Source organism: Cavia porcellus, unplaced genomic scaffold (assembly GCF_034190915.1).
Source record: "Cavia porcellus strain 051 isolate PalLab524CR breed Dunkin Hartley unplaced genomic scaffold, mCavPor4.1 scaffold_10, whole genome shotgun sequence".
Lineage (NCBI taxonomy): Eukaryota > Metazoa > Chordata > Mammalia > Rodentia > Caviidae > Cavia > Cavia porcellus.
The window spans coordinates 85,190,711-85,207,108 of record NW_026947493.1 but is presented as its reverse complement, the minus strand read 5'-3'; the positions used below and the strand labels follow the sequence as shown (position 1 = coordinate 85,207,108).

At 37.3% G+C, this 16,398-nt stretch overlaps 1 protein-coding gene across 48 annotated transcripts in view; it reads right to left on the bottom strand.

Moving 5' to 3' along the window:
* The window catches only part of Rims2 (regulating synaptic membrane exocytosis 2), a 518,293-nt gene that overhangs the window by 82,546 nt on the left and 419,349 nt on the right, over window positions 1-16,398 (bottom strand). For 17 of the 48 annotated variants that reach the window (XM_063257715.1, XM_063257709.1, XM_063257711.1 and 14 more), the window contains 2 exons: window positions 16,152-16,324; window positions 15,088-15,339 (listed from right to left, as the gene is read on the bottom strand). The exons of 17 other annotated variants lie outside the window; for them this stretch is intronic. In XM_063257715.1, the coding sequence (XP_063113785.1) occupies window positions 15,088-15,339; window positions 16,152-16,324 (425 nt within the window). The remainder of the gene's footprint in view (window positions 1-15,087; window positions 15,340-16,151; window positions 16,325-16,398) is intronic. 14 more of the 48 variants (XM_063257747.1, XM_063257752.1, XM_063257745.1 and 11 more) reach the window with 1 other exon arrangement.

Here is a 16,398-nt window from a genome sequence, read left to right as displayed (position 1 = left end):
CAGTGGCTGCAGAGCCTGCGAAGGAGGAGGTCTGTGGCTGTGGCCCAGGAGAACACTTCTGGAATGGCCTTTGTAGTCTGAAGTTTCTCTAGTGATTCTATTGCAAGTGACAGACAAAACTATTCAAGCACTTTACTACTCTGGTAACAGCTGCTAAGAAAAAGCAACTTTATTAGAACACTTCACCTGGTTAGTTTTGCCTTTTCAGAGCATTGTTACGATTTCATGATTAAGTTTCTATCGATAGTAAGCAGAAATCACTGGTTTCTCCAGGCCCGGTTACTTGTGTGTTCTGAGCTTCTGAGCTGCAGGATCTTTAGTTTATCTATATCCGTATCAATGACATTGTGTTATTCTGTTAGCAAATACTAAAGAATGACTTTAGAGGAAAGCGTGTGGTTTTCTCGCCTATATTGATAGGATTGTGGAACTTCACATTTTTGCTTTTTTTCATGGGTTGCTTTTAAATTTTTAGAAAAAAAAAACCACTTTCAATGCAGTGGTGGGTCTATAATTATACAGGTCTACTTAGGTTAATTCCACATATAAGAAGAAAATTTGAAATTTTTTCATGCATTTATACATGCAAACATCTTGGAAATGAGCTAATTTAACTTTTGTATCTTATGAACTTTTTAATCTTACTATTCAATTATTTTCCTGTGAAATTTGAAATTATTTTTGATTACAGATGATTTTAAACATTTAACTATTTGCATTCTGAACTGTGAAAATAATTTGAAGTATCCTTTGATATACACATTGAGTGTAAAATACAAGCTAACATGCTTTAAAAATTATTTTTGGTAAGACACCAGGCCGGGTCCTACTCCTACCTGGAATGTATAAGAAATAACAGAGCGGGGGCTGGGAGTTTAGCTCAGAGGCATAAGTGCCTGCCTTGAAAGCAGGCAGTCGTGAGTTCGATCCCTGGTACCGATAAAAACGAAAAAGACCAAAAAAAAAAAAAAAAGAAAGAAAGAAATAACAGGGCTAAACCGAGCGTGGTGGCTCACGCCTGTAATCCCAGTACGCGGAGGCTGAGGCAGGAGGGTCATGAGTTCAAGACCATCCTGGGTGACAAAGTGAGCTCAAGGCCAGCCTGACCTGCGTAGTGAGACCCTGTCTCAAAGAGATTAAAAAAAGAAAGAAAAAGAGAAATGACAGGATGACAGGGCAGGAGGCAGAGCTCAGGGGTAGAGAGTTTACCTAGTTTGCCAGAAGCTCTGGGTTCAAGCCCAGAGTCTCAGTGAAAAATGAAAAATAACAAAGATCTAAGTTTTATTTCTAAAAAATCGTCTATTGCTCTTTAGTCTACTGCCTGCCATTAATACACAAAAATCAGAACTGCAGTGCAAATAACCCCTACCATTATGGCTACTCTGAATTTTCATTCTTAAGGGATTTTAATTTTTTAATGTGAATGAATTGACACGTTATACTATATTGAAGAGTATCGATGATTTTCTGTGAAAGATTTTCAGAATTATTCCCTATAACAATTAAAACACAATCTTTTTAGTTATTTAAGTATCATAAATCATTTCTTATGAGTCTACATTAGGTAAAATAAAAATATACAAATCATATAGAAGTTACTATCATAAAATAAACAGTTGATTAAAAAAGTAACTATTTTCTTTCAGATGGCAAAAAGCTAGCCACTCCCTTATTGAAATGCAAATATTTTCTTTGTCTAAAAATGTCATTCTATTTCATTCTAATTTATTGAGCAGTTTTAAGAAATTACATTATACAAAGTAATAAGGCAATAATGCAAAGCCCTTAGCAAACAGAAAATTATGACACCAAAAAGTGTCATTTGAGAACTTAGATATTCATTTATTTTGCAGTAAAAGAAACATTATAATGTTTCATGGGATTGTGAAAAGCAGAGAGTAATTTGTTGAATGTCAAGCATTCCATACAGGATAATAGGGTAATAGGAAATTTGAATAACTGCAGAGTAGTTTAAAATAACCTCATAATGGTAAACTTACTGCCTTATTTGTGTTACCATACTTTTAAAAGTTGAAGATAAACATGAAATTATCTATTTCAGATGTGTTAGCATGGGTTGTTCGTATTTCTTTTCAATAGCTTAAGTATGAATCTAAATAAAAATGATAATTCAAGTAACTTAGGCTAAGTTTAGGCCTTATTTTTAAAAAATTACAGATTTCTAAAATACATTACATTTTGTCCTTCACCACAGCAGCCCATTTTTTCTCCACAGTCAAGAGTTCCAAATGCAGGGTCCCTGAGGGCATCTAGGCTGCCCTTCTCCTCACACTCCACCTGCTTGTTTAGGAGTCCCCTCAAGTCCCAGGGGACCCCAGGGGGCCAGCCAGTACCCACAGTCCCTGCAGTGTCAGCCTGCAGAGAACCAGACCGGCTGCACTGTGCTAATTCAGTCACTGTGGGGACTCAGCACTCATTCCTGGACTGACCTCTTCCTGCGTCTGGGCCTGGGCCAACCGTGCCTTCTCCTCTAAGGCAGGCACACGCTACCCCTTCCTCCGCGCCCGCCACCTTTACGCAGGGTAGCTCACTTCTCCATAGCCTCACCGCTGGCGGCCCCACTCCAGTGGCAGGAATTCTGCCTCTGACTTCACCACGGTTGAAAGCAGCGAGAGTGGGGCTGACACTGAGTAAGGACTGAACCGATTATGTACCTACTTAATGAGGTACTTCAGTCACCACAAATTTATTGCACTTTCTGTATAGTATCTTTGGTCGTTCTGGTCTCATCTTGTCTTGCTATTGCTCTAGTCCAAGACCTTATTAAACCAGGCTATGATAACTTCATCCTTAGATTAACAATAAGTCTGAGATGATATACCACACACTGGACTATGGCAGACTGGAGGACGTGATTTGTGTCTCAGAAATTCTGCCTTATCGTACCCCCAAATCCTTGCTTTTAACTGGTATCTCTCAAGATTACATTTACTTTATAACACTGCAGAAAATCTGGGATTATCAGTTACTTAATACATGCAACCTTGTAACATGTCATATGTGTGACTGAAATCTTCAATTACTGAGCACACCTAGTAATAGCTGTCACCGAAATTGTACTACAAAAAATCACTGTCAACGTCTTCCACTAGCGATGACCCCTTCAGGCCAAGCACTACTGTCCACGCACTCAGTGTCATCTTCACTGCCACACTCCGCCCACTGCACCACGCAGCACTGAGGAAAGCGGAGAGAGAAGTGAAGGAAAGGGAGGGAGCCGTGGAAGGCGGGAGGAAGTGGTGAGGAAGAGGAGCCCTCCATGTTTAGCCAGGGTTCACTTACTCTGAGCTCCTCCCAATTCTGGTGAGAAGGATTAATTTTTGGAGACTATCAAAATTACTAACATTCAGCCCCAGCATCATAGCCTAGAAATATGCTGCGAAGCTAGTGGAGAACAAAAACAGGAAAAGTACTACATAATTTTTCATGATTTGGTAAATGACCAATTTAAGAATTTAAACGACTTATTCAAATGACAATATAAATGTGCTTTATGTTACTGGGTAAAGGTCAAGAAGCACTGTGCATTCAACTTTCAAAATTATAAATTGGTCTAGCTTATTTTCTTTGGTGTTTATATTAAACATTAAATGGTTCTAATAAGTGTTAAATGTTAAAACCATAACAATCTAAATCTGGATGAGAGAGAAAATGGAAACCGACAGGAATGAAAACATTTGACCAAAATAATCTTTTTAATATTTAGATAATCTTGGTGAACACCAAATAAATAAGTGAACATTGGTACACTCTGAGCTTACATGACAATGTTCTTCAAACCTGTGGGTAAAAAGTATTTCACCAAGCATTTTCCTTTAATTGCTACTCATGTAAATCTAGGTTTACAGCATGTTTAAAACACAGTAAGCACAAGAAATTCTGAATCCGTGCAGTAATTTAGGAGAGTATTTCGAACCTATGCTATGGCTGAATGACTGTGTCCCTGAGAATCCCCCTGCTGACACCTAACCCTTGAGGCCAGGGGGCCTGCGGGGAGTCAGCTCCAGGGGAGGGCGCCCAGGAGGAGATGCCCAACGGGAAGGCGAGGACAGAGGTCTGCAGCCTCCCGCTGCTCCCTCCTCTGCATAAGAGCCACCGTGCAGTGGCAAGCCCTCAGGAGCCGGCCAGCCTGATCCCCACGCCCAGGCCTCTTCTGCTGGGAGGCTGGCTGCAGCTAAATCACTGGCCAAGGTCCTAACCTAACTGTATGCTGCTGGAACTGACATAACCCAGCGCTGGGAAGGCTTTCACTAAGAATTTTAATAATTATCAACTGAAAGAATCTCTTTACTTTGCTTAAGAAGTTTTTATAATTTTTTCTTGTAATAACTTCCTTTATAGTAAAAAGATTCTTTCATAATACATAAAATAGTCTAAAATTTTCAAAATTACCTATTATAATAAACAGGAAAAACAAGGTTTAAAAAGGAAACTTTTATCTTTGTGATAACTTTCTCAGTTATTGGAAGTATTGTTATATAATTTATTTCCTGTGCCAATGAAAAATCATAGCACACTGTCCAAAACAGCTGTCCAGTTCTATTTATTGTTATTGAAATTATTCTAAGCAATCTCTGTGATCACAGAAAAAATTCCACCAGTAAAAAATTAGTTCAGTGGTTTTAGAATTACCTTATAATTTTAATTTATATATACAGTGGGCAGCTTGAGACAACAAAAACTTCGCAAAGCTTTATATACCATCTCAGAATTCAGGAGAAAAGATAAAATTCCCCAAAGACATATGTTGTGGTTTATGCTGGTGGCCCCCCAGGCCTCATGCGTTTGCATTGTGCATCTGTGATTGGTTCATTGTCTAGAGCTTGGATTGATGGTGTCAGTGCTACACCCACCTGGGGTGGAGCCAGGATGTGATGTAATGGCAGGAAGAAGGTGTGTCTCTCTCTTGCACCAGTTTCTGCCTTGCTGTTTGCAGCAGCCATGAACTTTGGCCCTGCCATGCCACCCTGTCTTGGAGCCAACTGAGTATGGACTGAAACCTCCAAACACTGTAAGAAAAAAACTTTTCCTTTCCCAACTTTGGGCATCAGGTATTTTGTCTCATCAACCAGTAAAAAATAACTAAGACAACACACTTTATAATACTGGATTTTGTTGACAAAATAGGATAATAGATCAAATGAACAATCAGTAAAATACACACATCATTTTGCTCAGTATTACCTGTGGAAATTCTCACAGGCAAATTTCTTTCAAGGGTATTTCTTCCTAACACATTTTAAAGTCCACTGCCCTAAAAATGCAACCTCATGTGGATACATGAGATATTTCCACAAAATATAGAAATACGTGCTAAAATACACACTGCACACTCAATTATATCATTCACACAATCTAAAATTTTAATATATTAGGACAGTGTGATGATTTTAGGCAAAACTGAATTAACCTCATACAAATGAATTTATGAGCTGCTAGAGCTGAAAACAAGGATAAATCTGACAGATTCTCACAGCACAATTACTGAGATCAGTCAGTGTGTATTAATTAATACAGATTCTCAAGATATTTTATTATACTTCTGTATTATAAGAAGAACTTTTTATCAGTTATATGTAAGTTATACTAACATTAAGAAAGGCATTGCTTTTAATGAAATCTTACCTTTCCAATGAAATTCTTATCATAAGTAGCAGGATTTCATGCTATTCTTATTTTAGAAACAACATCTGATCAGGGTTGAACACAAAACTGGAACTTTTGATAATTCTGGATCATTATCCCAGCAATTTTAGCTGCAAATCAATGGCCTGCCCTTAGGACTGGCCCCGACACACTGTCTTTGGGCAGAAAGGTCTTGTGACAGGTCTGCTCCTGCGGTTGTTTGGTGTTTGCAGCAGAATCAGGGTTGCTGGTGTCCTGAGAGCAGCTCTGGCCACAGTGCTGCGCACCCGTGTAGCAGCAGTTACTGGCTGGCTTGGAGCAGCCCCTGCCCTGTGGAAGGATCTGCCATCCAGACGACCACGGCCCCAGGCTGATGAGGCCAGGTCACTTGTTTCACCCTACTGGGAATCGAGGTTGAGCTTCTTGGACCATTACTGTAACATTGTAACTGGAATAGTCACAGGAAATTAAACATAATATAGTCTTTGGGAAATTTCCTAAATGTGTCCTTCGGAAAAAACCTCACTTATCTTGGTTTAGGCAGTTTCCTTGATGGATCACTTTCCTATTTCTGGTAAACATGACAGTAAACGAGATGAGGGAGAATTTTAGTTTGCTTGTAGGCGACCAATACCAGTTCACTGAGGAACAGTTTCCATGATGTCAGGAAGAACAACTAAGAAATTTTTATTTATAACAAGGTTTAAAACCTTGCCTGCGCACAGGTTTTGATCTGTTATTTTCATTATAAATATGTAAATGCTAGAATAGAAAGATTTAATGACTCAGTAAAGACATCAAACAGGCTATTATTAATCTGGTATTACCAGGGGCTGGGGATTTAGCTCAGCGGCATAAGTACCTGCCTTACAAGCAGGCGGTCGTGAGTTCGATCCCCGGTACTGACAAAAAAAAAAAAAAAATTTACCTTGATTTAATGAAAAAAACACATTCTTGAGTAAGAAACTATTTCTGAAGTAAAAAGAAATAAGGGACAGCTATTATTCCTAGGAAATTTATTGTATTAAAAGTTTAAGAATTTAATGGCCGTTAACATTATATTTCAGAATTTACAATAAACTGAAAGCAAATTTAAATGCATTTATCCTCTTAACCCCAGAAGAGACGTAACATCTGTTGTTGTGGCATATGCATAAATCTCAGAGTAAAATGTGCGAGGAAATGTAGCTAGTCATTTTGAATTCATATACTGACATGCAGGAGCTATTAAAAGTAAAAAATTTGCAGTCCTTCAGTACAAGCTTTAAAAAGTTACTAGAGCGTAACATTTTTAAATTAGATTTTAAAGATTTAGAGATTATAAATTTATGTAAACAAAAATTGAAACATTAAAAAACTGATAAAAGCATTGTAGGCAGACAGGTTTCACTGTCATTCTCTGAAGCACTTAAGTTAAAGATTAATATGACCATGTCCAGTCCTTCATTTCCCAGAAAAGAGAATTGCACTATAAAACCGGGAAATTATCCCACAAAACAACTCTCACGTGTGTATACATGCACATGCACACACACATATACATAAAATGAATGAGTTACAAGTTGGTCCAATCTGAAAACAATCATCTTTGTCACAGTTCTTCCTTCTATTCTATTTCTGTTTCCAACACTGAAATTTATCATAAATACAAAGAAATGCCTAATACATATGCTCAGTTAAGGGACAGTTACGAGGTAAATACGTTTATAGTCACCCTCTAAGTGAGAGCTGACTCAGTTGGGGACGGTCCCTCTAATAATTCCAAATGTCCAAGAGTACACACTGCCTCATATAGTAGGAGCTGTGAATTCTTCCAGCAGACTGAGGACAAGCCCTCTCACACAGATCAGTGCTCCTCGCGTTTACAGACACTGCAACAGATTCTCTTATTGAGAACAGATAATCTATGCATTTAAAAAATTCCTCAAGCAAGTAGTTCAGGGGCCTGGCTTGAAAACTACTAACAGAGGTTGCGTCCTACCTACTTCAGTTCAGAGTATTAGATAGCTTCTAATGGTCTGTGGATTTAACCATAAAAGAAAAACACTACATTAGATTTTAAGAGTGAACCACTAGCTAAAAGTCATAGGAAGGCGGAGAATATGATAATCATAATATTTCACAGCCACTAAAAGGTTAAAGACACATACACTCAATTTTATCTGACTGGCATTTTAAAACTTGATTTTTTTTAGGATCATCTTTTCTCACTCTTTGAGTTCAGCTACTTTAATGAAAACTCCCACTGAAGTGCCTAAAATAGGCATCCGTTCACTCACTCATTCATCCCTCCAGCTGGCCTGTCCTACTCACTGCTCCAGGTGTGGCGGGACAGTAGTGCCCAGAATAAATTGGCACTCTGCTCCTGGGAAGCTACAGTTTCAGTACTGCTCAAATATCACTATTTCCTGAAAAAACATGCTTGAAAACATACATGTTCTTTCTCTCAGAGTGTTGGAAATCACCTGAGAGTATTGAAACAAAATTCTGTATTTATTTCATTGTAGTGGCATGAAAATTTTAAATAAGAACTGGGCTGGGGATTTAGCTCAGTGGCATAAGTACCTGCCTGGCAAATGCACAGTTCCTGGTACCCAAAAAAAGAAAAAAAGAAAGAAAAGAAAAGAAAATTTTAAATACGAAGCTTCTCCTTAAAATGTAAAAACTAACACCTTCTCTATAATATCTCAAGTATACTACTAAAATCCAGTGATATAATACATAGGTATATATATGGCATTAACATGTACAAATATCTAAATGCAGATATGCACACATATCATGTATGCATATCATATATTAGACATATGTATATATATATCTTTATGCATGGCTTATAAAGTCTATTTTTATCAGTAGAGCACTCAACAAATAATATACTAATATTATCTATGAAATAACAAAGTAAAATGATTAGAACTTGTAAAATATAATAGGATAGTAATGTAGCCATTTATCCTATAAACAAGAGTCTGTAAGTACCCCCTTTAACACTCATTCTATATTAAACTAATAGGCCTTCAGGAATATTTATGTGTCGAGCACGAAGGGAATTGTCTTGCTTACCCGTGTGCAGTGCTCCTCACTGCCGAGGCTGCACTCCACTGAATGCAGAGGTAGTAACGTGAACCAATGTGGCGAAGTATTTCATATGAGTTACAGACTCATAATCATTAAATAAAATTCAAAACCAACTCTGGACACTGAGCAAATCAGAAGCAGAGAAGCAGATGTCAGGATGAGAGCAGGACGGAGCAGCTGATGAAGAAACTGGCGGGCAGCACTCACAAGCCTGTGCGAGTGAGAGCACGATGGCCTTGCACACACACGCATGGACAGCACAGAGGGAGCTGAGGGACACACGCACTACCCTCGTAACCAGAGTGTGGTGAGCAAGACAAAAGTCCATCGAACGGGCCTCTGGCCAACGCCGCTTCTTTTGCACTACGGCTTCACTGCTATGTTGAAAGCAGTTTGCTACAGAGTGAGGTAAAGTTTAAAATATAGACAAAAAGTCAGCAAAGAAGCTTACAGTGCACAATAGTTGCAGAGATATACATGCTGTTTTATGGATTTCACTAGTGCTATTACTTGAGAGATAAACCTCACATTCTTTGGGTAGTACTTTTTCCTCTTTTGGGGATTTAATTCTTACCTGACTTGACCATTCTCTCCGTAGTCCTGCCCATCTGCTCATTGAGAGACAAGATCAATTCTTGTGTTTAAGGGTTTTTTTTTTTTTTTTAGTTTTCAGTTCTTCTCAATCTTAAATTTTTATCATAATTCTATGTTAAGCTTATCAAGAACAAAAATATTTATTTAACTGAAAGAATAGAAGCTAAAGCTATAAACAGAAAATGAAGGCGTGTTATTTAGTTTTAAGCACATTACTAGGACCAAAACTTAAAAGCCCTGCAGTTAAAGCAGTTCCACCATAAAGCTTAGGGAACACTGGTTAAAGCAGCTTTCCCACAAGCTTCTCAGGGCACCCATGCATGCTGTGAGCCTGGGAGACAAGCAAGGTAGGCACAGTAGTTCGCAAACAGAGTGCATCAGACACCCATTCTCTAAAAGTATCAGCCAATGGATCAAGCTCTCAAAAATACACTTATAAAGCACTGTTTAAACGATTCAACTTTATACTGCATATTTACACTGAGTATTTAAACTTCATATTCTTAATATTTATCCTTCATGCTCTTGCATGGCTGGCTGGTTTTAGCGAGGTACTCTTTCAGTCATATGCCAGAAAACTTTTAAAAAGACTACACAAGAAAGCATGTGAGATTCATAAAATAACTTGTAAGTCTTAATTATTGTTATTGATTTTAAAAGCTGTATGACTGTTTTGCAGCAGAGTTAAGAACAATTGCTCACCAAAGTTTCTCAAATATCTTCTTGAGCTGTTAGTTCACAAAAAGACTCATTTAAAACTTTTTCTTTTATTTTGACACACAGTCTCACTGAGTTATTAAACTGCCCAGGCTTGGCTCAAACTTGTGGTTCTCTTGCTTCAGCCTCTCCAAGTGCCAGAAAAAGACCTTTCATGGTTAGAAGCTGTAAGAAATCATAGCTTTTTGTCTCCTGTATTACATTACACTAAGAGTCACTTGTTCCTTGTCCAGGCTTATGTTTCCCTTCCGTACTGCCCCCCTTCCTCTCTTGTAGAAACCTTCTTCTTGGCATGCTTTTAAAAATGTAATTAACACACTATAAAGTCCACTTTTTTAAAGTGTATGGATGTATTTTTTCTGAATATTCACAAAACTGTGCAGCCCCCATCACTACCTCGTCCTCTGGAATTCCATCAACCCTAAAGGAAGCCTGTATCATTACCAGTCACTTTACTCTCTCCCGCCTCAAGCCTCCCACCACTAATCTGCATTTTTTGTCTCTATGGATAGCTGGTAGAAGATTTATGGCATGGAAATAAAAATATATAACAGATAATCTGTGAAGCTGAATGCACTAAGATAGCAAATGTAGACGACGAAGAACAGAAGGCCTAGGATGGGACCCGGAATATATCAGCACAGCTGGGGCATATAGGAATCTCACAGAAAAGACAGGTGGCCACAGACGGGTGAAAGTGGGTTATACAATCACAAGGTCCAGGGGAAGAGCTCCAAGAAGAGAGCAGTAATAAGGTCAAAATCTAAAAACAAGCTGGCAAAAGGATGTAAGCTGGAGAAAGACAGCCACTCTAACACACGGTGCTGAAAAACTGGACAGCCTTAAGCATAAGAGTAAGACTACATCTTTATATCTTGCCCTGTATAAAAACCAATTCAAAGTGCATCTAAAAACTAAGTATGAGACCTGAAATTCTGAAACTGATTGTCTGTAACACAGGGGAGACACGTGAAGCCAGAGACACAGGCAAAACCTTCCTGACTGGGGAGACTCCAACTGCACAAGAAATGATAGCAAGACTCAACAAATGGGACTACATCAAAGCAGAAAGTTTCTCACAGCAGAGGGAAGCAGCAGAAGAAAGAGACAGCCCGTACTAGCCACTTCTTTGATATATGATTAATATTTAGAGTAAAAAACCTTTCCCAAAACACTAGAACAACAGCAACCACCTACTCAATAAAAAGGAAAAGGAATTGAGCAGAGACTTCTCAAAAGAAGTTGAAATAGTCAACACATATATCAAAAAATGTTTAACCTAGAGAAATGCGAATCAAACTACACCGAAGGTTATACAAACTAATACATGCTGGTGAGGATGAGAGGAAATTAGGACAGTTCTAACTGCTGGTGGGAATATGAATTAGTAAACCACTAGGACATCTGTTATGGAAGCTCCTCAAAAACTAAAACTAAGTTATCGCATGGCCCAGCTATACGATCTTTTGGTATCCACCTGCAGGAATCTCAGGCAGCCTCCAATAAGAACATCTGCATATCCACATTTATTTCGGCACAATGTGCAATAGCCAAGATAGGGAAACAGTGTTGGTGCCCATCAAAGATAAATGTGATATCTATCAATCAATCAATATACACAGATCTACATTCCTATGATTCCAATTCAGCCATAAAGAAGAATAAAATTCAGAATTTAGGAAAATGGATGGCAAAGGAAATGATCATGTTACGTGAAATAAACCAAATTGAGAAAGACAAACAACACATGTTTTCTCTAATTTGTGGAATCTTTTTAAAAAAATGACATGAAAACAGAATGGGGATATTATTAGACAGGAGAAAGGGAGTAAGTGGGAGAGAGGAGGGGTTTAGGGAGGGTAACGGAGGCATGGACATGATCGAGATATGCTACGTATATATGAAAATATCACACTGAAGCCAGCAAAACTGTAAAATTAACAGGCACCAATAAAATTATATACTAAATAAAAAACAGCTTAATAAGATATTGCTAATAAATTTAGAGCATATATAATTTGAACCAGTTTTAGTAAAAAGTTACATAAGTCACAAATGTCATAAAATAGAAGTAAAAAAGCAAGGTCTTAAAAAGGAAGCAAACAAGAGAGTTGCTTTTAGGTCTTTTATCGTACATATATGAAGGAGAGACAGAGAGGGAACATAAGAGGCAGACAGACAGAAAGGAAACTGTATGAGACGGTGAGTTGTTTACTGTCTGACTGTAAGAACTGCTTCAGTACATATGTATACATAATATATATATCAAGACAGATCTATTGAAACATCATGTTGTATGCCTTAAATAACAATAATAAGGAAATAAAAATGAAAGCTGTCCATTATTATAATACAATAATACAATGACATTAACGTGGTATACTCCAGAAAATTAAATGCAATTAGCACATTCTTGGCATTTAACTTGAACTTTCTAATAGTCTAGATAAGAAAGAAAATAATACTGGGCTATATTGTTTTTCTTTCTGTAACACAGATGTATCAATTCTTTAACAAGCATAGTCATAACATTTTAAAGGAAGGTTTTATTACACAGACTATTCTAAAGCGGATGAATAGCATAAGAGATAATAGCTTCAAAAATGTTCTTATGGCTAAGGAAAAAATTTGAAATGACTTTTTACTTTAAAAACTTTTCCAGCCTGGGCTACAAAGTGAGTCCAAGGCCAGCCTGAACTGCACAGCAAGACCTTATCTCAAAAAGAAAAGAGTAAAAAGAAGAAGAAGAACTTTCTATGAACTACTTCTGCTCAACACTGCAGTATAGGTTTAGCCAAGGCAATTAGACAAGAAAAAGAAATAAAAGCATTCAGATTGGCAAGGAGAAAGAAAGACTGTCTTTAATCACAGATTACATGCTGTCCTACATAGAAAATCCTAAGGAATCAACAAAAAATCACTAAAGTTAATAAATGAGTATTGCAAGTTTGGAGGATAAAAGATAAACATGTAAAAATCAATTGCTTCTATTCACTAACAATGAACAATCCTTGAACAGAATAAACCACTTATAACAGTACCAAAGTAAAATATCTAGAGTATATTCAACAAGAACAGTGTACAGTGTATACATAAAGACTGAAAACATCATTGCAACAAAGTAAAGTTAAAAAAATAACATTTTGTGTTCATGGATTGGACGACAATGTTCTGAATGTGGCAATACTCTTCAGCTTGATCAAATTAAACACAATCTCTATCAAAATCCCAGCTGCCTTTAGTTTTTTTAAAAATTCACAATTTAATCTTAAAGCTCATTATAAAACATGAGCAACTCAGAAAATGATACCATCCTCAGACTAGTTGTGTCATTATCACCTACAGTGCTTTAAATATGTAAATCCTTGAGCCCATCCCAAAGTTACAGAATAACAATTTTAGAAGGGATGTTTAAGTGTTTTTTAAAAGTTCCTAGTTGAGAATTAGGAACAAGCATAAAATAGAACAGAAGTTATTTGGGATTACAAGATTGTTACTGGTATTAAATTGGACATGGATTCAATTTGAAAAAAAAATTAAAGAAAAAGCAACCCATGGATGGTACTTGGTGAAAGAGTATTGTCCATCATATGCTCCAGGAGGAGACAGCACACTGGAAACATGGCCTTATACATGGAACATCAAGTACAGCTGGCATAAATTTTGACATATCTCTGAAATGATGGAAAATTAGGCTGTGGTATTTGTTGCAAACCATTTATCTCTTGAATTCGTGATAATGAAGTCAAATCATAAGGATAAGATTTCTGTTTGCTACATACTACATTGCTCTAAGCTACGGGAGGAAGTGTGAACTGCTGAATCGCCCATTCCCCTCTATGTGACAAGTTAAAAAGCCCAGGAAAGGGAAGTGGGGAGGCTCACAAGACAGTCAAGATGAAAGTCCAAGCAGTTTAGGGCTCTAAACCTGCTCCCGCTCCGACCCCCAAGCCATGCAGCCCGAGTGGGCTTGTGGCACCTGTGTTCTCTTCTGTGCAGCACAGAGACACAGCACGCTGCAGACTCACACTGCGCGCTGCTCTGGGAAGGAAGGAAAGCCTAAGTTTTTTCCAGGGGAACCTTGGAAAGCTTTTCCCTATGAATTAATGATGAAATGGTCCTATGCTCAGTAAATAAATTAAAGAGTTCATCTTGGAGCAGGGAAGGGTAGAGACACTAAGGGAATTAAGATGTGTTGTGTGCATACACCAATTCCCCATGATGAATGTAACCATTATGAATTGCAAACTAGTACTAACGAAAAATAAAAAAAAATTTAAAGGCCAATGTAATTACCAAGTTAGATATGTAACACAAGCTGACTTGAAATTACTAATTTACACTGAAATCACTAACTTCTTTCTGTGAGTTTCTCTGAGTGAATTTTAAAAAGGGCATAGCCCAACATGTTTATCTTATAACATGTTTCTCTTCTAATAAGCCCTGATCATCAGTGTTTTTTAAGAGTATCAAAGAACACTGTCCCTGCTTTATAAACTTCCTCAGAAGTCAAAGCGCACTACACCCTATGAGAAAACTAAGAGAAGGGAGCTAGACATGGAACAGTTTACTTTTTTACTATTTTGCCACTTATTTTTGAAGTTGGTTTCCAGTATATAGTATTTCTTAAAGTAGGCTGAATCTTTTCAGGCCCTTCAAAATCTCATTTTAAGGGTTTTGGTTTCTTTTGCTTTGAAGCAGTCTCTGCTATTGGTAAAAAGTTTCTCTTTTCACTCATCTGCAGAATCTATATAGTCAGAAAGACTATATGAGACTTCATGCTAAAAAACCTAAAAGATTCAGGTAGTCATGAAAGCAACCTGAAAAGTAAATAAATTAGACTCTCAAAGCTAGTGAATATAAATTAAAGGGCATTTAGTAAGTCAGTTTGTGTGGTAATAGTTTGTTAATATACCAGCCAGTTGTATCAGAAGGTAAATAGATAAAACACAAGAAAATAAAGCTAATATAAATGGCAAAATAATTGTTAGAAATGGTCAAAGACTACACTGCTAATGGGAAGGGACTCCAAACGTAAGTACTTGTTACCTGTCGTCACCTTGTGAAAATCGCCTTTGCAAATCCTCTTTATTCCACTGTTCTTTCTCTTTCCCTTGCTCAGGTGCATCTCGTGATTTTTCCTCGTCTCCTGATTCTCTGTTTTCCTCCTTATTACGTGTTTCTGCCACCTCGTGCCCTTTCCCATGTCCATCAGTTCCTTCTTCCTTTCCCTCCTGCTCCTCATGAACTATCTCTTCATTCTTATTCCCTTCTTGCCCTCCCTCTTCTATTCCCTTTGGCCTTGTGAGAGCAACACAAATGGAAGGCATGCAAATAAACACACACAGACACAAAGAAAAAGAAAAGAAAGAAAAAGAAAGCCAAGTCAAGAAAAAATGAATATGAAATTAAACAGAAATGCAATGAAAACTATCAAAACATAAGTATAAATTATATCTTTTAGTGTTGAAAACCTTTTGCATTCTATACCAGAGAAGTACTGGGTAGTCAAATTTAATCATAATAGTTTTAAAATCGTATTTTTCTTTTATATATTATAAAATTACATGGAAAACAAGCAAAAGCTGTAATCTCTCCATTTTATTCTATTAGGAGTAAAAACAAATAATACAGCTCAAGCACCCTTAAAATCTACAGTATGATAAATGCGAAGTATACATAATACGCATCATCTAACCATCACTTAATTTTCTAATAATATAATACTTAGAAGTTTATTTTTATATTGCAATATAAATAATGTCATTTCAAATAACATACCACACAAAACTGTCATCAGTTCTATAAAAATCTTTCTGTGTAAGAATCTGAAACGTGGACCAAAATAAAATAAAAAGCGATAATGGGTAAAAGTTCCTATCACCATAACGACATACAGTAATATTTTAGAAATAAAGGATCTTATGCTCATTCAGAGAAAAATGGAGACTTTCTAAAACACACTGAGAGGACTGGCGATATAGCTCAGTGGCACAAGCACCCGCCTGGCAAGCACAAGGTTCTGAGTTTGATACCCGGTACCAATAAAATAAATAAAATAAAATAAAACAAATCACCTTGAGAAGTGCTCACTTGCTGAAAGTCCCACTCACCTGATTTTCTTGTTTCCTCTTGGCCTTTCTGATTGGACCGACATGTAGCTTGTGCTGCTGAAACGAGAAGCACTACTAGTCCTGGAAACCGCAGATATATCACTTACATCACTGTCCGAGGATTTAGTGGACACATTATCTGCCCCTTTATGAGGATCCCATCCTGATCGATACTGTTAACACAGATTGACAAATACGCACAAGTTGTCAGTATGACTGCACCAAGCAATTATCAGCTTTCTCCTAT